General features: G+C 44.1%; 1 protein-coding gene across 2 annotated transcripts in view; it reads left to right on the top strand.

Annotated features, from left to right (window-relative positions):
- The window catches only part of LOC140739842 (microtubule-associated serine/threonine-protein kinase 3-like), an 86,651-nt gene extending 66,477 nt beyond the window's left edge, over positions 1-20,174 (top strand). For both annotated transcript variants that reach the window (XM_073068436.1, XM_073068435.1), the window contains 5 exons: positions 301-524; positions 1,540-1,662; positions 2,860-2,996; positions 15,130-15,302; positions 15,504-20,174. In XM_073068436.1, the coding sequence (XP_072924537.1) occupies positions 301-524; positions 1,540-1,662; positions 2,860-2,996; positions 15,130-15,302; positions 15,504-16,912 (2,066 nt within the window). In that variant the 3' untranslated portion in view covers positions 16,913-20,174. The remainder of the gene's footprint in view (positions 1-300; positions 525-1,539; positions 1,663-2,859; positions 2,997-15,129; positions 15,303-15,503) is intronic.
- The last annotated feature ends 765 nt before the right edge of the window (positions 20,175-20,939 follow it).

Here is a 20,939-nt window from a genome sequence, read left to right as displayed (position 1 = left end):
ATTAATGTAGATGAATGTTGTGAAGATTGGGAATGTACGGTGAGGAATCTAAAGCCCCCTCTCCTTGTTTGTTCCAAAGAATTGTGCCTTACGTTTGCCCTTTATTTCTCTCCCTTTAATATCTCTTTAATCTCCGTCAAGCCTATGCCCTTACTGCATTTCTCACAATGAAACTCAGTCCTCAGACTGTGTGAGAAGATTTGGATCCATTCACACAATTCACTGGCTACAGATCTGTCTGAAACAAGCTGCGATTTAACTGGCAGATGCTAATACTTCTGGTTGCTTTCTGTGTTTCAGAGTTTGCCCGTGGGCCCCTGGTTGGTGCAATTTCTCAACACTCCCTTTCGTCAAATTCCTCGTCCAGGGATTCCTCTCCAAGTCGCGATCATTCACTAAATATCACAAGTCTGCGGCCTCCGATAATTATCCACAGTTCTGGAAAGAAGTTCGGCTTCACTTTACGGGCAATCCCAGTCTATGTGGGAGATAGTGATGTGTATACTGTGCACCATATGGTCTGGGTAAGTGGATCTCGGACCAGATAGTGATACGAGCTGTGGGACTAATTAACAAACCAGACATCCAGATACCAATATCTTCCTCCAAACTGTTAAATCCATAAAAATCTTTAAAATTACAAGTGTTTGAAAAGGTCGAGTATCTGAACTTGGGAATTTAGGAGAAAACTCCACACTCAGAGATCCATGAGATTGTGCATCTCCCAGGAAATGTTTGAGATGCAGCAAAGAGCTGTGTTTAAGGGGAAGTTGGATAAACATTTGAGAGAGAAAATAATAGAATACAGTTGTGGTGGATATTGATTAAGAGTGGGAAAAGCTCATGTGGGTACAGACTGGCTGGGACAAATGCCCTGTTCTAGTGTTGTGGATTCAGTGTAAGATAATTCCATTGAAGCGTGCTGCACACAATTTTATAAATCAAGTTTGTACTAGAGTTTGCAAGAATAATGCATCATTTTCTATTTGTTGTTATTTACCAAGGAGCATGCCTAATAGAGAAACTCGGCTGACTTTACAGAGGGGAAGCTGCTTTTGGGTAATAGCCCAGACTTTGTCAGCTCTGGCAATCCTGTTTGGAAAGGTTGTTGATGAACATAGTCAGGTTGAAAGGGTGCCCAGCCTGCTGAAGGCAAAGTCGAAAAGAGCAAACGCACCAAAGAGAGGTCAGAATGAAAGGTGTGAGAATTTGCTCAAGAGGCGGTAGAACAGGTCTTGCCTATCTAGGCTGGGAGGTTTGGGTATCATACAGTGAAAGGTTTGCAGAAATGGAAGAGTGGGCCCTAACATCAACGTAGCTGTTGGTGAGATAGGATTGGAGTTAAGTACCAAACAGATGGGAGAGGGATTGGACACCTGAGTATGATGTTTGAGAGGGCATCAGGAATGACAGAGAGCATTAGGATTTTAGGATCGAAAAACAGCTCAGAGAGTAGGGTGTTAAAATGTAGGGACTGGTGGACAAATATTGGGACCTTCTTCACCCTTGCACTGAGCTGTTGTCTATGCTTTGCTGCAGAATGTAGAGGAAGGAAGCCCAGCTCATGAGGCGGGATTGAGCGCTGGTGACCTCATCACTCACATCAATGGTGAATCGGTGATGGGACTTGTTCATACGGAGGTGGTGGAGATCCTCTTGAAGGTACTGTCATTGCTATCAGTGGTCTGGATGTCTTCCAGTGAGTTGTGCATCGTGTTAATCAAAACCCTCTGGCTCTCCCTTCCCCTTTCCCTGTTCCACTAAGCCCAAACCTCTCCCATTCCCTGTCTTGCAGCTTCCGTCCCTCATCATTTTGTATGTTATTCAGTCATTGTTATACAGCACGGAAATGGGGCCCTTCAGCCCATCAAATCCATGCTGACCCTTTTGCCTACTACACTAAACTCAAATGGTAGAGAAGAAGCGATGGGCTGAATGGTCTAATTTTGCTCCCATGTAGTATGGGTATTTGCTTGCATTAAGTCTGGATCTTTCACTACCTTGTCTACTTAAATGTCTGACTCTTCCCCCACCTCTAGCAGCATGTTCCAGATATTAACCAGTCTGTGTGAAAGAAACTCTTCTCTCTAATCTCCTTCAAAATTTCCTTACTCTCATCTTAAACCTGTGCCCTCGGTTTTGGAACCTCTACCAATGGAAAAAGATTCTGACTAAGCCATATCTAAGCTTCTTGTATTTCATTTATCTCTGTCAGCCTCCTTTATGTGGAAAAAAAGCCCAGCCTATTCAATCTCTCCCTGCAACAAAAGTCCTCCAATCCCAACAAAGTCCTGCTGAATCTCCTCAGCACTCCCTCCCGCACAATCACATCCTTTCTTTAGTTTGGCGAACAGAACTGCACCCAATACTGAATTGCTGTCTAGCCAGTCTTTCATAAAGTTGAAAGATAATGTCCTAAATTTGATATTTCATACCCTGACCTATGAAGGCAAATATGCCATATGCCTTCTTCACCATCCTGTATAACTATGTTAACACTTTCAGGGAACTATGGACTTGAAACCTTGGGTCTCTCTATTCATCGGCACTCTTTAGTGCCCTACCATTTACTGTATATGTCCCATAGCAGTCTGACATTTTAAAGTCCTGGACTATTGGCATGCGCCATTCCTCTCTGATTGTCTTCCATTTTGGTCGAATGTTTCTATTGCTTATTCCATTGCCAATTTCCTTTCCCAATTCCATATTCCCTGTGTCCATATCCTTTGTCTGTGTTCAAATTAGAATATTCCTAAATTCCATCTTGTAAACTTAGTTGGACCCTTGATTCTAGAGGCTCTGAAAGCAAGGCTGTTCCTGAACCATCATTGATAATGAACGCCCTTCTTTCTGCCACAGAGTGGGAACAAGGTGGTCGTCTGTTCCACCCCACTAGAGAACACGTCGATAAAGATCGGCCCTGCAAGAAAGACAAGTTTCAGGGGCAAGATGGCTCGACGCAAGAAGCGGCATCGGAAGAAAGATGGCCAGGAAACGTGAGTCTCGCTCAGTGCACCTTTCTCGGGCTAATGGTGTAACAAAGTCACCTTTACCCTTGCATTGAATTGACTTTATTACTTACATCCTTCATGTACATGAGGAGTAAAAACCTTTACGTTACATCTCCATCTAAATGTGCAATGTGCAATTATAGTAATTTATAATAAATAATATGTACAACAGAATAGTCAGTATAACATAGAAATATTATTGCGTCAGCATGAATTAGGCAGTCTGATGGCTTGGTGGAAGACGCTGTCCCGGAACCTGTTGGTCCTGGCTTTTATGCTGCAGTACCATTTCCCGGATGGTAGCAGCTAGAACAGTTTGTGGTTGGGGTGATTTGGGTCCTCAATGATCCTTCGGACCCTTTTTACACACCGGTCTTTGTAAGTGTCCTGAATAGTGGGAAGTTCACATCTACAGATGCACTGGGCTGTCCACACCACTCTCTGCAGAGTCCTGTAATTGAGGGAAGTACAGTTTCCATACCAGGCAGTGATGCAGCCAGTCAGGATGCTCTGAATTGTGCCCCTGTAGAAAGTTCTTAGAATTTGGGGACCCATACCAAACCTCTTCAGCCGTCTGAGGTGAAAGAGATGCTGTTGTGCTTTTCTCACCACACAGCCGGTATGTATTGACTACGTGAGATCCTTGGTGATGTTTATGCCAAGAAGCTTAAAGCTGTTCACCCCCTCAACCCCAGATCCATTGATGTCAATACAGGTTAGCCTGTCTCCATTCCTCCTGTAATCCAGAACCAGCTCCTTTGTTTTTGCGACGTTGAGGGAGAGGTTGTTTTCTTGACAGGGTGATGACTTCTTCTCTGTAGGCTGCCTTATTATTATTTGAGATAAGGCCAATCAATGTAGTATCGTCAGCAAATTTAATTAGCATATTGGAGCTGTGGGTGGTGACACAGTCACAGGTATATAGAGAGTAAAGGAGGGGGTTAGGACACAGCCCTGAGGGGAACCTGTGGTGAGGGGCAGAGGTGAGGGAGCCCACTCTTACCACCTGCTGGAGATCTGACAGGAAGTCCAGGATCCAGCTGCACAAGGCAGGGTGAAGGCCTAGTTCTCTGAGCGTCTTGTTGAGCCTGGACGGAACGATGGTGTTGAATGCTGAACTGTAGTGGAAGAACAGCATTCTCACATAAGCATCCTTCTCCAGATGTGTAAGGTCAGTGTTAGGGCTGTGGCTATTGCATCATGTGTCGATCGGTTGTGCCGGTAGGCGAATTATAGGGGGTCCAATGTGGGTGGTAGCATGCTGCAGATGTAATCCTTGACCAGCCTCTCAAAGCACTTGCTTAGTATTGAGGTGAGTGTGACAGGACACCAGTCATTCAGACATGTTACCTTGGTCTTTTTAGGTACAGGGACAATGGTGGATGTTTTGAAGCAGGAGGGCATTCTACACTAGGAGAGGGAGAGATTAAAAATGTCTGTAAGCATGCCAGCCATTTGTGCCGCGCACATCCAGAGTACCCAACCTGGGATGCCATCCAGTCCCGCCTCTTCGGCCTCAGAGCAGGTTTCCTCAGGGGCTCAGTATTGGTAACATCGAATCAAGCGTAAAAAAAGATTTAGCCCGTCTGGGAGAGAGGCAGCGATGCTGGAAACTCCACTCTGTTTAGCTTTTAAATCTGCGATGGTGTGCAGACCTTGCCGTAAGCAGCGTGTGTTGTTGGTGGAAAGTTGAGTCTGAATCTTGTCCCTGTATTGTCGTTTCGCTGCCTCGATGACTTTGCGCAGATCGTAGCTGCATTTCTTGAGCTCCTGCTGATCACCGGCAACGTAAGCTCTGTGTTGCATGTTAGGTGCTGCTCGCAAACAACAGCTCATGAATGACAACCTGGAAAAGCTGATGAAAGCATTACATGGTTGGCAAATTTATTATTTGAAGCAACAACAGCTTGTCTTGGTACAGAAAATGTAGTGGATGGTGTTTATACAGATTTATCAAAGTGAATGATAAAATATAAAGGATAATGCTGGCAAGACTTAGCAGATCTGGCAGGATCAGTTCAGAATGAAATGACATCAATCAGAAACGTTTCTATAGATGCTGCCTGACTTGTTGACGATTTTTAACTTTTTTTTTCCTTGATTTTCTGTATTTAACATTTGAATTAATGGAGAGTTAACCAAGTGAAGAACATAGATCATGGATGACCAATGGTTCTCAGCCGAGATAGGTTCAAGAAGTGATGTTGCTGTGGCTCAAGTGCAATATTAGCCCCTTTCACTGTATAAACAAGCCAGTCATTAGTTTGACTTAACCATGGAGAGGCTGAAACTAACTTCACTGGGAGGTCAACCAGACATACTGTAGATGTCAGATGGTTAAAAATAAATAAAGTGAAGAGATACAGTACTGTGGAAAAGTCTCAGGCACATTTAATATAGGGTGCCTAAGACTTTTGCACAATACTGCATTTGTCAATATGGAGTGGAGAGTGAGTTTGTAAATCTAGCTGGAGCAAAGGATGTTGGGAATGAGGAGGGTGGAGTGCCGTGGGACAGGTGGAAGAGAAGGAAGATGGGGTGGGTGGTGCAGGTGTAGACACACTCAGCCCTGAGACACCAGACAAGGTCACTTGATTCAAAACAATCAGTTTATTGATCATTACAGAATATCTCTCTGGTGTTTCCTGCCCCCTCCTCTCTCCTGCTCCCTTCCCCCTCTCACTCCACAATAGAGACCCATATCAGAATTGGGTTTATCATCACTCACATATGTCATGAAATTTGTTTTTCTTTTACAGTAGTACAGAGCAATATATAAGATTACTGCAGTATTGTGCAAAGATCTTGGTTACACGTATACACACACACACACACACACACACACACACACACACACACACACACACACACACACACACACACACACACACACACACACACACACACACACAATAGTAGACAAGTGAGTTTGTTAAACTCAACAACCATTTTTATTGTGATAAGCACTTAAACAGACCAGCACTAACCTGGGGAGAGAACTCAATTGAACTTGAACTTGAATGATCTTTATTGTCATTATACACAGGTACAATGAAACTCTATTTGGCCTCCTCTCAGGCAATCAAACAAAGTGGTAGATAAAAACAAGACAGTAATAGAAAAATGGTATTAAATAGATAAGTAGCAGAAAATAAGTTGCAGCAGTACCAGAATATCACAGTAATGCACAAAGTGTCGTTAGTGCAAGTATTTGAGTCCTTGTGCGGCATGTGTGTGCTCACAGTTTCAGTCATTGTTCTATGGGAGTGTTGTGATGGAGGCCACAGCTCTGGGGTAGAAGCTGTTCCTCAGTCTATTTGTTCTGGCTTTTAGTGTCCTGAACCTTTTGCTGGACAGCAGCAGGTCAAACAGGGAGTGGCCGCAGTGTGTGGTGTCTCTGGTTATGCTAATTGCTTTCCTCCTGAGTGTGCTGGAATAGATGGTGTCCAGTCTTGGGAGCTCCATCCTGACAATTCGCTGGGCCGCCTTCACCACGCGATGCAGGTCTTGTCGCTCAGCGGCTGTGCAGCTAACATACCACACTGTGGCGCTGTTGGTCAGGATGGTTTCAATTGTGCTTCTGTAGAAGTTAAGCAATAGCTTTTGTGGGAGTTTGGCCTGTTTCAGTTTTCTGAGGAAGAAGAGCCTTTGTTGTGCCTTTTTTACAAGCAGTGAGGTGTTGGTGGTCCATGTCAGCTGTTTTGACAACATAACTCCAAGGAACTTAGTTTTCCACACTTTCCACTACCTCTCCATGTATGTGGAGGGGGGTGTGTACTCTGTCCTTGGACCTCCTGAAGTCAATGATCATCTCTTTTGTTTTAGAAGTGTTAAGGACCAGATCGTTGTCCTTACACCACTCCATCAGATGATCCACCTCGAGCCTGTAGGCTTTTTCATCCTCGTCCGAAACCAGGTCAACCACTGTGGTATCGTCCGCAAATTTAATTATGGAGTTGGAGGTGTAGATGGGGGTGCAGTCATGTGTGAAGAGTGTGTAGAGCATAGGGCTCAGCACGCAGCCCTGCGGGGTGCCTGTTTTTAAGATGAAGGTGGTGGAGGTGCACTTATCAACTCTGACTTGCTGTGGTCGGTCTGTGAGAAAGTCCATGACCCACGAGCACAGGGAGGAACCAAGACCAAGAGTGTTCAGTTTGCTGACCAGTTCATGGGGGATGACTGTGTTAAATACAGAACTGGTCCAAAATGACATCCTCACATAAGTGTTCAGTTCCTCTAAGTGAGTCAGAGCAATATGGAGGGCTGTTGTGATTGCATCCTCTGTGCAGCGGTTTGCCCAGTAGGCAAACTGGTGTTTGTCCAGATCAGGTGGGATTGTAGCCTTAATGTGTGAGAGCACAAGTCTCTCAAAGCACTTCATGACTATGGGTGTCAGAGCTACAGGGCGATAGTTATTCGGGCACTTCACAGCTGATTTTTTGGGCACTGGGATGATGGTGGAGGTTTTAAGACACATTGGAACAGCAGCTTGTTGCAGTGAGAGGTTAACTATACTTGTAAACACCTCAGCAAGCTGGTCAGCACATGCTTTCAGTACCCGGCCGGGCACTCCGTCCGGGCCAGCTGCCTTACTCGCATTCACCTTCCTCAGGGTGGATCTCACCGGATGTTGCTTAAGGAGCAGTGTGGACTCATCGTCAGTGTGGACTCATCGTCAGTGTGGACTCATCGTCAGTGTGGTCTCATCGTCAGTGTGGACTCATCGTCAGTTGGGTTGATGAGTGGAGCAGCCTCCTCCCTCTGAGTATCAAAGCGGGCAGAGAACTGGTTTAGGACATCAGGCAATGTGGCGTCATCATCTGGCAGCAGATTATTGGTTTTGTAGTCTGTCAGCGCCTTGATGCCTTTCCACATACTGTGGGGGTTGTTGTTCTCAAACTGATTTTCAATGCGCAATTTGTATTTGTGCTTTGCATCCCTGATGCCCCTGCGGAGACTCCCCCGTGCTTCACTGTAGGCTTGTTTGTCTCCTGACCTGAAGGCTGCATCGCGCTCCCTGAGTACTGCCCTCCCATTGCTGCTAATCCATGGCTTTTGGAGGAATATGCTGGTTCAGTCCTAGGATATATTAAGTTTTGCACAGAAAATGTAATAACACAAAAGACAATTAAGGTGTTTCCCAATCATAAGACTATAAGATATAGGAACAGAATTAGGCCATTTGGCCCATCAAGTTTGCTTCTCCATTCCCTCATGGCTGATCCATTTTCCCTCTCGGCCTCGGTCTCCAGCCTTCTCCCCTTGTCCCTTCATGCCCTGACCAAACAAATCTCTCAACCTTTGCCTTAAATATACCCAATGACTTGGCCTTCACAGCCGCCTGTGGCAACGAATTCCACAGATTCACCACTCTCCGACTAAAGAATTCCTCCTCATCTCCATTCTAAAAGGACACCCCTCCATTCTAAGGCTGTGTCCTCTGGTCTTAGACCTCCACCCCCATAGGAAACAATCTCTCCACATCTGCTTTAGCGAGGCCTTTCAACATTCAATAGGTGTCAATGTGATCCCTCCTCATTCTTCATAATTCCAGTGAGTAGAGGCCCAGAGCCATCAGAACCTCCTTAGGTGACAAGTCCCAGAATCATTTTTGTGAACCTTCTTTGAACACTCTCCAATATCAGCATATCCTTTCTTAGATATGGGGCCCAAAACTGCCCACAATACTCCCTCATGAGGCTTCACCGGTGCTTTATAAAACCTCAACATTACATCCTTGCCTTTGTATTCTAGTCCTCTTGAAATGAATGCTGACATCACATTTGCCTTCCTCACTACCAACTCAACCAAATTAACCTTTAGGGAATCCTGCACAATAACTCCCAAGTCCTTTTGCACCTCAGATTGTTGAATTTTTTCTCTATTTAGAAAATAATTGACCTTTTACTCCTTCTAGTGGTGCATGACCATACACTTCCCAACATTGTGTTCTTTCTGCACTTCTTTGCCCGTTCTCCTGTCTGTCCTTCTGTAGCCTCTCTACTTCCTCAAAACTACCTGCCCCTCCACTTACCTTTGTATTGTCTGCAAACTTGGCCACAAAGCCACCAATTCTGTTATCCATGTCATTTACATATAACGTAAAAAGAAGCGGTCCCAACACAAACCCCTGTAGAACACTATAGTCACCAGCAGCCGACCAGAAAAGGCTCTCTTTATTCCCACTGTTATGTGATCAGCAACAATAAATATAAAACCGAGTCAGGTTTTAGAAACAAGCATAAACATTTATTAAACTCTGCTCAACAAGAGTGAAAAGTAAACGAATGACTAACTTAACCAGAAGTTAACTGCTATACAGCAATTTAACAAACAGCCGAACTCTGAAACAGTTCTTAAAATGGTAAATTCGATATGTCCAAGTGTTTTATACAGTCAGTAAGGAGAGACTTCCCTAAAAACAGATTTCTTCGAAGGAATGACGATCTGCCGATCCCAGCCGAGAGATGCCTTGTCCAAACGATTTACGATGAAGGAAGTAAAACGGCTTAAAGGAACTGACCTTTGTGCTGGAGGGTGAACACTGCATAAACCTTCCTGATCTTTCAGGGGTTATCTCAGATGCAGGTCACTATTCCTGAACGAAAATTCAATAAGGTCGATCCTTTATGAAACCACCGAACAACGCCAGTTTTACTCAACCCTTCAGGTTCCCGTACTTCGGTAAAGTCTTCACTCTCCAACTAGACTGCAAAGGTAAATCAAACAAAACCGGCAGTGTTTGGTGAAACTGCCGGCAACAACCTTTGAGACTTAAGATGGAAAGTAAAAGTCCACTTTAAAACAAGAATGCGTCATGAGACGAATCCGCAGCAAAGCTAACGAGCTAGCTAACAAACCGGGAAAAAAAGATAGCGAAGCCTCGAGCAAGAAAGCTGATGTTACAGTAATGGCGCCATTGCACATTGTTGGACCTGGACCTGTGCTACCCGATGACTTGGAGAGGCTTCGTTTAGTACTTCTTACTGACATGATGCAAGCGGTGCATTCTGCCCCAAAAACAAAACTTGAAGATGCTTTGTCACCAGTGAATGCTACCATGGAACAAATTATATCTTATTACAAGTCACACGATGAACGCATTCGTGAGGTTGAAGATGGTCTGAATGATTACAGTGACCGACTGACGAGCGCTGAAGCCGCCATTGCAGTGCTGCAGAGCGAAAACGCGTTTCTGAAGGGGAAACTAGATGACCTCGAAAATTGGCCGCGGAGATCCAATTTAAGAGTGGTCGGCATTCCTGAAAATCTGGAAGGTTCGGACCCTGTTAAATTTATGACCAAGTTTGTTGACGAAGTGCTGGGGACAAATTTCTTCCCAAGGCCTCTCGTACTTTTGCACGCTTACCGAGACGGGCCTAAACTAACCGGTGTCTCTGAAGCCAACCAAACGGGACCAAGAACGTTCCTGGTTCTCTTTCACTTCTTTCAAGATAAGCAACGCATCATCAATAGACGGAAGCAGGAGCTGTATTTCCGCGGACATCGCGTGTTTTATCATGAAGATTTTAGTGTGGAGCTGGGTAAAAAACGAGCAGCTTTCAAGGAGTGAAACCCTGCTTTACGGGGAAGGGGTCAGGTTCGGTTTCTTGTATCCTGCCTGGCTCTGGGTCATCCATGAAGGTAAAAATCATTATTTCAATACACCAGAGGCGGCCAAAGAGTTTTACCGTTCGTGCCGGGGAGAAGAAGAACAAGAAGAGCAATGACTTTTTTTTAGGTTACTCATGCAGCATTGAAGGGACCTCCTGCCGAGGCAAACTGTTAATTTTCATAATTCACTTCTTTGTTCATTTTTTCCAGTTTAATTTGTGGAATGCGATCGGGTCAAACTGCTATGCTGCGGAATCTGATTAACAAAAACTTTCAACCAGCAAAATGTCAATATTTGGGATTTGTATCTCTGGCATTTAGTTTCCCAGTTTTTTTGTGTGTTTAATGCTTTGCTTGACCTGTGTTATCTTTAGCCTATATATATTAAAGGTAGAATAAGCGTTGGTATAAATTTTAAGGAGGGAAGCCACCCTAGATTAGATTGAAAGTTTTGATTGAACTGCCCCAGAAGGCAGTGGAGGCCAAGTCTCTGGATGCATTCAAGAGAGAGTTAGATAGAGCTCTTATAGATAGTGGGGTCAAGGGATATGGGGAGAGGGCAGGAACAGGGTACTGATTGTGGATGATCAGCCATGATCACAGTGAATGGTGGTGCTGGCTAAAAGGGCTGAATGGCCTACTCCTGCACCCTACTGTCTATTGTCTATTTTGGTTGTATGGGGGAACGTTTTGGAAGTTTTTTGTTTGGTAATGCCTGCGATCATCCTCATTTGGGGAGGTAGATCTAGGCTTCAGGGGTTAATTGTTTTTTTTTTGTTTGTGTAAAGGGATGGGGGGAGTGTTTTGGGAGATTACCGTGGCAGCTTATTCTTTTGTGTGTTACGGATTGGCCAGACTTTCTATTCATTGTGCGTTATTGTGTGCAGTTTGTGCCCTCGCACTGTTTTGGATTGTGGGCCCTGTGTGTCTCCTGATCCGGTTAACATGAGTGCTGCTGATGGAGGCCACCCTGCGAGGTTTATTTCTCAGAATGTAAAGGGGCTCAATGGTCCTGTTAATAGAGCTAAAGTTTTCTCCCATCTGAAACAATTAAAAGCAGATGTACTATTTCTACAAGAGACACATTTAAGAGTGGAAGACCATAATAGACTCCGTAAAGCATGGATCAGTCAGGTTTTTCATTCCGGATTTAATAGTAGGTCCAGGGGGGGATGGCAATATTAATCACCAAAAGAATGCAGTTTACACCATCTGATGTAATCAGTGACCCTAATGGTCGCTTTATTATAGTCTCTGGATCTCTCTCTCAGATACCAGTCATTTTGGTAAATGTTTATGCCCCTATTTGGGATGATGTCCACTTTGCAAATAGGGTTATGTCATTAATACCTAACCTGAATACAGACCAGCTAATCTCTCCAGGAGATCTGAACTGTGCTATTGACCCACTGCTTGATAGGTCTAGCTCTAGGGGAACATCTTCTGGTATGGCAAAGGCCTTCTCGATGTTTATGCAACAAAATGGTTATATGGATCCTTGTTGATATTTGAATCCATCAGTTAGGCAATTCTCTTTCTTTTCTCATGTTCCCCACTCCTATTCCAGGCTAGACTATTTCTTTATAGATAGCTCCTTGATACCAATGATTAGACAAATTGAGTACACTGCTATAGTTATATCTGATCGCTCGCCCGTGAAACTGGACCTATGTTTTCCTTTAAACATTAGAGGACGGCATCTGTGGAGACTTAATCCCCTTTTGCTTTCCGGTGAGAAATTTTGTAGTTATATATCGGCTAACATTGACACATTCTTCGAGACTAACAAAACTGAGTCAGTACCATACTCTTTACTTTGGGAAACTTTAAAAGCTTACTTGGGTGAAATAATATCTTATACTACACATGCCAATAAGGAGCGTAGCAAGTGTTATTGCAATCTATTTTGGACTTGGATAGGCAATATTCTGAGGCACCCAATGCGGAAATATATAAAAGCCGGGCTGATTGCAAGCGAGGTTTAATCTTCTATCTACAAACCTATCAGAACAGTTAATTCTTAAGACACGTGGCCTCTATTTTGAATACGGTGACAAGGCGAGCCGGCTTATGGCTCATCAGTTGAAACGTCAAGCTGCATCACGACTTATTCCCCAGATAAGAGACAGGCACCAAAACTTGACAAGCAATCCAAAAGAGATTAATAACATCTTTGCAACTTTTTATTCCTCTCTGTATACCTCAGAGTTTCATAGAAACATAGAAAATAGGTGCACGAGTAGGCCCTTCGGCCCTTCGAGCCTGCACCGCCATTCAGTATGATCATGGCTGATCATCCAACTCAGAACCCTGTACCTGCTTTCTCTCCATACCCCCTGATCCCTTTAGCCACAAGGGCCATATCTAACTTCCACTTAAATATAGCCAATGAACCGGCCTCAACTGTTTCCTAATACCATGGGCTCTTAATTTGTTAAGCAGCCTAATGTGAGGCACTTTGTCAAAGGCCTTCTAAAAATCCAAGTAGACAACATCCACTGACTCTGTTCATCCTGCTTGTTATTTCCTCAAAGAATTCCAACAGATTTCCCATGCAAGATTTTCCCTTGAGGAAACCATGCTGACTACGGCCTTTTTTATAATGTGCCTCCAAGTACCCTGAAACCTCATCCTTAACAATGGAGTCCAACATCGTCCTAAGCACTGAGGCCAGACTAACTGGCCTATAATTTCCTTTCTCCTGCCTCTCTCCCTTCTTGAAGAGTGGAGTGACATTTGCAATTTTCCATTCCTCCGGAACCTTGCCAGAATCAATTAATTCTTGAAAGATCATTACTAATGCCTCCACAATCTTTTGAGCCACCTCTTGCAGAACCTGGGCTGTACACCATCTGGTCCAAGTGACTAATTTACCTTCAGGCCTTTCAGTTTTCCCAAGAACCTTCTCCCTAGTAATGGCAACTTCAACACTTCTGCCCTGACACTCTCAAACTTCTGGCGTATTGCTAGTGTCTTCCACAGTGAAGACTGATGCAAAATACTTACTCAGTTTGTCCACCATTTCCTTATTCCCCCATTACTACCCCTCCAGCATCATTCTCCAGTGGTCTGATATCCACTCTCACCTCTATTACATTTAATGTATCTAAAGAAACTTTTGATATCCCCTTTAATATTTTTTTGCTCCCTTGCCTTCATATTCCTCTTTTCTTTCTTAATGACTTGTTTAGTTGCCTTCTGTCGGTTTTTAAAAGCTTTCCAATCCTCCAACTGCCCATTAATTTTTGCTGTATTATATGTCCTCTATTTGGCTTTCACATTGGCTTTGACTTCTCTTGTCAGCCACAGTTGTGTCCTTCTGCCTTTAGAATACTTCTTCCTCTTTGGGATGTATATATCCTGTGCCTTTCGAATTGCTCCCAGAAATTCCAGACATTGCTGTTTTGACATCATCCCTGCCATTGTCCTTTTCCAATTAATTTTGGCCAGCTCCTCTCTCATCCCTCTGTAATTCTCTTTACTCCACTGTAATATTGGTACATCTGACTTTAGCTTGTCCTTCTCAAATTGCAATCACTTTCGCCTAAGTGTTCCTTTACCTTAAGCTCTCTAATCAATTCCAGTTCATTGTGCAACACCCAATCGAGAATAGCTGATTCCCCCCCCCCCCCCCCCCCCCCGGGCTGAACCACAAACTACTCTAAAAAACCATCTCATAGCTGTTCTAGAGATACCCCCCACCCCGCCCCCCCGGGATCCAGTACCAACCTAATTTTACTTATCTACTTGCATATTGAAATCCTCCATGACTATGGTAACATTGCCCTTTTGACATGCATTTTTTATCTCGTTGTAATTTGTAGACCACATCTTTACTACTGTTTGGGGATCTGTATAAAACTCTCATCAGGATCTTTTTACCCTTGCAATTCCTTAGCTCTAGCCATAATGATTCAGCATCTTCCAACCCTATGTCACCTCTTTCTAATGATTTAACTTCATTTTTTTTTACCAACAGAGGCACGCCACTCCCTTTGCCTACCTGCCTGTCTTTTCGATACAATATGTATCCTTGGACGTTACGTTCCCAGCTATAATCTTCTTTCAGTCACGATTCAGTGATGCCCACGATATCATAGAGTTAGGAGATCACAGAGTTGGGAGGTACTGCCCATCTCAGACTACTTTTTAGATGGTGGTGGTGAGTGACTTCTTGTACTTGACCATCTGAATTGCAGTAGTTTGCATCAGCAATTATTACCAAAAAAAAACTAGTAAACTGATGTCTTTCTTGAAATGAAATCAAGCATCTTAACCCAGTCTGGCCTCTTTGTGGTTCCGGACCTTCAGATGTGTGGTTGACTGGCGGGTATCCTAGCAAGCTACTGCTCTTCAGGGATAGGCAATAAGTGCGCACAGTTACAGCCACATGGGTTAAAGAAAAAAATCCTTAATCCATGAGTCAATAGACCAGTAGTGGTCTTTTCTTCAAGCATTCGAGAGAAGTGGTCACTAACCATGTCTAACCCCTTGGCTTTAACAGAAGGAAGTCACGCCTCAAGATTTCAAAGCAGCCGGCAGCACGGAACACCGGCCGAGGTCTTCCATCGGGCTTGTATCAGTCGTCTAGTGAAAGTGCCCCGGGATCTCCCACTTGCAGTCTGTCGCCAGGACCAGCAACTCCCTGTCGAAGCCCGGCACCAGATCCCCACTCAGGTTATGACCGCTTCTTTTCTTGTCTCAGTAAATTTTGGGCCAGCTGGGTTTTAAAATCCAATGGTTAGAGTACTTTAGTGGTTAATTTTGATCCAAGATTGTTACTGAGCTCCATCGGGATCAATTTAGAATCAGTCTCTGTCCAATTTTAATTATATAAAGCACAGATCTAACTGGGTCCTGTCTTTTTTTTTTAAACAGGGACCACCTCGCCTCAGAACATCTCTCCTGGACAAAGTGCTCCAACCTCTCCAGCAGGAAACCTCAGGCCCTGCTCTTTGCATGGGCTGGCCTCCAAGTCCAATAGCCAGCGTTACAAAGCTGGCCGACGGAAGTCCACCAGCAGCATCCCACCCTCACCTCTGGCTTGCACTCCATCACCAACGCCCCAAGCATCTTCACCACACCGCTCACCCTCCCCTTTATCCTGTTCCTCCAAGAACATCCAAGCCTATTCTGGCAAGACACTGTCCCCTCCAACTATAGTGAGGCACTTGGTGCGCCCTCGCAGTGTGGAAACGATACGCTCACCCCTGCTGAGACAGCTGCACTTGGGAGAGAGGTTCTCAGCTGTCTGTCTTGCCGAAAAGAAACAGTATGGGTCAAAGAAGCATCCCGAGTTCTCCCTCGGTGAAGGGGGAAGTGAAACCCTGCACAGTGATTCCCAGGAACTGGATGAGCCGACTGAACTCGAGGCCTCTGCTGATCAACAGGAACTGGAAGAGACTGTGACAGCCCAGAAGGCAGAAGAATGGTCAGTGCAGAAGCACAAGACACATCAGGACACCAAGCCAGTGGGAAAGGCAAAGTTGCTTGAAAAGAATCATTCACTCCTGAGACAAGAAGCAGTTGATGAAGTGAACATTAGTGATGGGGCAACAGCCATAGTTGAGCAGGAAAGGCCAAAGATTGAGAGAGCCAGCAAAAAGGACGAGGAAGCATCAGAAATCAACTGTCCTCCATGTAAAGGGACTTGGGTCGGGGCAGGATTTGATTCAGACCCAGGTCCTGGCCTAGCAGAAAGTACATGCTGTGATCATGAAGGGTCCAGCACTTGGAGACCGCACTTGGTTCCAGGAATTGAGGTTCATAGGTCAGAGGTGAAAAATCAGAAGTGGGATGCTGTGGATTGGCGATGTCAGCTAACTCATCCTATTTCAAGCCTTTGCCAATATCCTGGCAGACCCATGGGGGGTGATGGAGAAGCTGAAGTCAACAACTCGAGGATACAGGGGGATCCATTTCAGAATTCGAATCAACAAGATATACCCTCTGAAGTGGAAATGGCAATAACTCCCATGAGTGCTTCATTGACTCCTATTGGTCATAAACATCTCCATTCTGGAGATCACCAGTCAGATCTCCTGCACTGTCAGACTGAAGATTCCTTAGCAATAAACGAAGATCTGGTACAGCCTGCGCTAATGGTAGGTGCCAGCAGGTCCAGGTTTCGCAAAGAGCTAGAAGAGTGCAGAAAGGAGAATTTTGCATCTTCGGACACTGAAACACTGCGAAACACGTCGGGAACAGCAGGCAGCCGTAGACAGCGTGCTCAGTCTACAATCTCCAAGCTGGAAACCAAAATGGAACCTAAAGAAAGAAAGTGTTAAGAGATTGGTTTTCAAAATCCACAGCAGCCTGACTGAAAGCACTGTTATCAAAGTGGATTAAAACAGTGAGTCAGTGTGTACGTGTGTATGCGTTTGTGTAGGTGTGTCTGTGCAGGTTGTTTGGGAGGTACAATGAATGATGGGTTACTGAACATGAGAGAGAGAGAGAGAGAGAGAGAGAGAGTGCATGTGTGTGTATTGTTTGGGAGGTACAATGAATGAAGGGTTAATGAACATGAAAGCATACTTTTATAGAACACTTACTTTACAGAAACAGCTCAACATCTATTCAGGAAATCCCCAAACGCTGCTGTCAGGAGTCAAGAGTTGGAGGTTTCTGCTGGTAACTCATTTACAACTAAAGACACTTGAAACAATGCCATATGATGGAGCACTTTGTGGGCTGTGCTTGAGGCACTGCAGAACTGGAATGCTGTCTGAAGCACAAAGTGAAACTATGGAAGAATGAAAAATCAACACAAGTCTTCATAAACAAAACCTGAATTGATAAACATAAGCTCAGAATAAGCAATTAGCTGCATAAAGTGATCACACAAGCCACGTGCTCTATGAGCCATGAAAGCAGGGGAAGTGATTGCTTCCTCCAGCTTGTGTGCTGACATGTTCTTCAAAGAATAGAACAATCACCAGTTGAATTTGTCATGGGGAAGATTTCCGTATCTTTCACCGTATGAGTTAAGCGATCAAACTGCCCTTGTTACATCCTACCGGAAAAAGAGAAATGTTAGTGGGTGAGATTTGGTAGGAATAAAAAAACACACTTCTCTACACCACCTTCTATACCTTAAAGCAGGAGTTCCCAACCTTTTTTATGTTGTGGACCAATACTATGAAGCAAGGACCCCAGATTGGGAACCCCTGCATTAAAGAAATCCCAAAGTGAAATACAACCAATTAAATATTTTGGAATTAAGTCAGTTTGTAATTTGGAAGCTTTTACACTGTACCTAACACACATTGTCTCTGCCTTGGGAGTGTCTAACGGGACACTACAGAGGAAGCTTTACTCAGTTTTTAACCTTTGCTGTACTTGCACAGGAGTGTTGGGTTTGGATAAACTGAAGTGTCTTTGTTGTAACTGTAACATTCCTTAAAAGGGCAAATGGATCTCCCACATAGTGAATGAGAAGCCATTGTCATTTACCCTTGAGCTCAGTTCGGTCCAAGCTATTGCAATGTTATTCTAGATTTTGCTTTCTTGGGCATGAGGATTCAGTGAACGAAGTGCATTCCTTTTGTCTGTGTTACTGGGTGGATGGTGCCATTTAATTGGTCTTATGGATATAGGGATTGTATTTTCAGTTAAAGCTAACATTTTCAACCAGTGCTTGGCATGGGACCAAAGTGGAGGCTATGGGTTGAGTTGTACGTCCATGGTAGCTATTGGATTTAATAACCATTCAGTACAGTTTAGGCCAGAGAAATTCTGATGCCCATATATACAGTGCAGTCACCAGCTTCCAGATTAGCCGTAGACTCATCCTACTGTCCAATACTGGTTCAAATGTTGTCTAGCTGCCAGTTTAAGTTGAGCACATTTGTGCTGGTGGGACTCACATCTGAATAAATGTGAGTTGGCAGGCCACTTTATTCCTAAACCATCTTCAACCATATCTGCCAAGCGGATAGTCCATCTTGGCCTCCTCATGAGATTTCTACCATCACAGAAGCCAACTTTTAGCCAATTTTATTCACTCCATGTGACTTTAACAAATTACTGATGTAGCCGAGGGTACAGCCCCTGAGAACACCTGGCTGTAAAACTAAAAATATGTGCTCCACTTCTAACCATGTTATTCCAGTACAGTGACTACACTGGCATGCACCCAACGAAGTGGACAAGAGGCTGAATAATCCACCCAACCAGTGCCTACTAGCCTACTCTCAAACATCAATGACATGATAGATGGTTTCAACAGGGCTGCCATCAACATTAATAGCCTGCTCGCTGATGCTGAGATTGGCTTCCATCAGAATCACTTGGCGCTGGACATCATCGTAACTCCATTCTGGTCAGTTCTCCAATGTATCTAGAAAATGGTTATGGTGCTTGGAAGCTACTGATCTCAGTCACACAAAATTGTTGCAGAAATCCCTCAGGGGAGTATCCCAGACACCTTCAGCTGTTTTGCAAACTGAGATCAGAATTAGGAATGTTTTTTGATGGTTCCATTCATAACTCTTTTCCAACCAGCAAGATCTGGTCAATGTTCGGGCACAGACAGTTAAGCAACTGGTAATTTTCTGTCATACTTCCAGATAATAACCATTACCCATAAGAGAGAATGTGTTTGATAGTATTACTGTCACTGAAATCCCCAATTTCAACATCCAAGATGTCAATATTGACCAGAAAATAATGTGGACCAGTTATTTACATATGGCTGTAGTGACTGCTCACCTCCAGCCTTCCCAAAGCCATTCCACCCTCAACAAAACCTGGGTCTGGAGAGTAATGGAAAGTTCCCCACAACTCTTAACATCAATCACAGAACTCAAGACTATTCAGAATCAAGCAGCCCACTTGACTAACTCCTCATGTATTACCCTGAATATTCTCTCACTACACTAGTGCACCATGGATGCACTACCATCTATACAATGCACTGCAGATATTTACCAAGATTATCCCAGCAGTACATTCCAAAATTATCTCTACTCCCTAAAGCGACAGGCATCAGATATACAAGATCATTTCTAGGTTCCACTTCACCCTGACTTAGGCCCATCTGTTTCTAAATCCTAGATCTCTTGACTAACAGGGTGGCAGGACCTTCACTAGAAGAGCAACAGCTTTCTAGAAAGCATTCCCTCAAGAGTATTAAAGATGGGCAATGATTTTTAGTTTTACCAACAAAGGCCATATCCTGCAAGTGAATATCAGCTATGATTCTGAGTGTAGTTATTCCTTAAAGAAATTTGACAATTGCAATTAAAGGTTTATGAAAAATCCTCTAATTTCCAAAATGCAATGGATGAAGATACAGAACTCTGTCCCAGAATCTTTCACTTTTGGTTATTCAGCTTTGACCAGTTTGTAATGTCTGACTGGGTTCAATAAAGAAGATATTAAGTGTGGCACAAATTACAGTAACAAATAAGCATTGCAATTTTAACCATATAGCAGCTTTCTTTGTGCAATCTTGTATTGTTCAGTGTTGAAATCTTTGCTCTCCAAGTGTTCCACTTGCTCTCATTGTTTCTTTGAGAATTTTTAAAAATAAACTTTGGCTTTTTATAACCTGCCTCTCAGTCAAATGTGTGATAAGTAGAGAGGACCTGTGGCAGAAGGTGAGTCCGACTCACAGGCCCCTTACTGCTCAGTCACTTCAACTCCCCACAGAAGAGCTACTTCAGTGCCAGCGGCCACACTTTGTAATTCTCAAGTGCAGAATATTCATGTGCAAGAGACGTGAAAACGTGTTGCACGCTGTACGGTGTCACAGGTACAACCCTCCTCACTGTTACCTGCTTCCTGGTCTGGATTGGTGACCGCTTCTGGACAACACAGTCCAGGAAGATCTTGGTCTGATCCAGGCTGCATGAGCTCAGGACAGCATTAAGAGACAGACGATGTCTGCCTCTGCTCACTACCGCCTGCTTTAGAAGGTTTCTGCTTGCCTCGTGTAAATCTTCAATTGTAACTTTACGTTTCCACAATCATGCAGAAAGTCTCTGGGTAACTGCACTGTTTCCCACTCCATGCTGGGATCGGAACATGCCTTTCAAAGATGTCAGCATCAGCTTCGCTCAAACGGGTGAAGATAAAAAAGCGCAGTGAAATTTTCCAGCTTTATTTTTCGCATGTCAAAACATAGTGAAATGCATCATCAAGTCAAATCAAATCAACAAGGGTTGTGTTGGGCAGCCCACATCTGTCATCACACTTCCAGCACCAACACAGCATGCGCACAACTAACCCATATGATTTTTGGATTGTGGGAGGACCTGGGGGAAACCCAAGTGGTCGTGGGGACAACGTACAAACTCCTTACAGACAGTGGAG

The sequence above is a fragment of the Hemitrygon akajei genome, chromosome 16 (assembly GCF_048418815.1).
Source record: "Hemitrygon akajei chromosome 16, sHemAka1.3, whole genome shotgun sequence".
Classification (NCBI taxonomy): domain Eukaryota; kingdom Metazoa; phylum Chordata; class Chondrichthyes; order Myliobatiformes; family Dasyatidae; genus Hemitrygon; species Hemitrygon akajei.
This window is presented reverse-complemented; position numbering and strand designations above follow the sequence as displayed.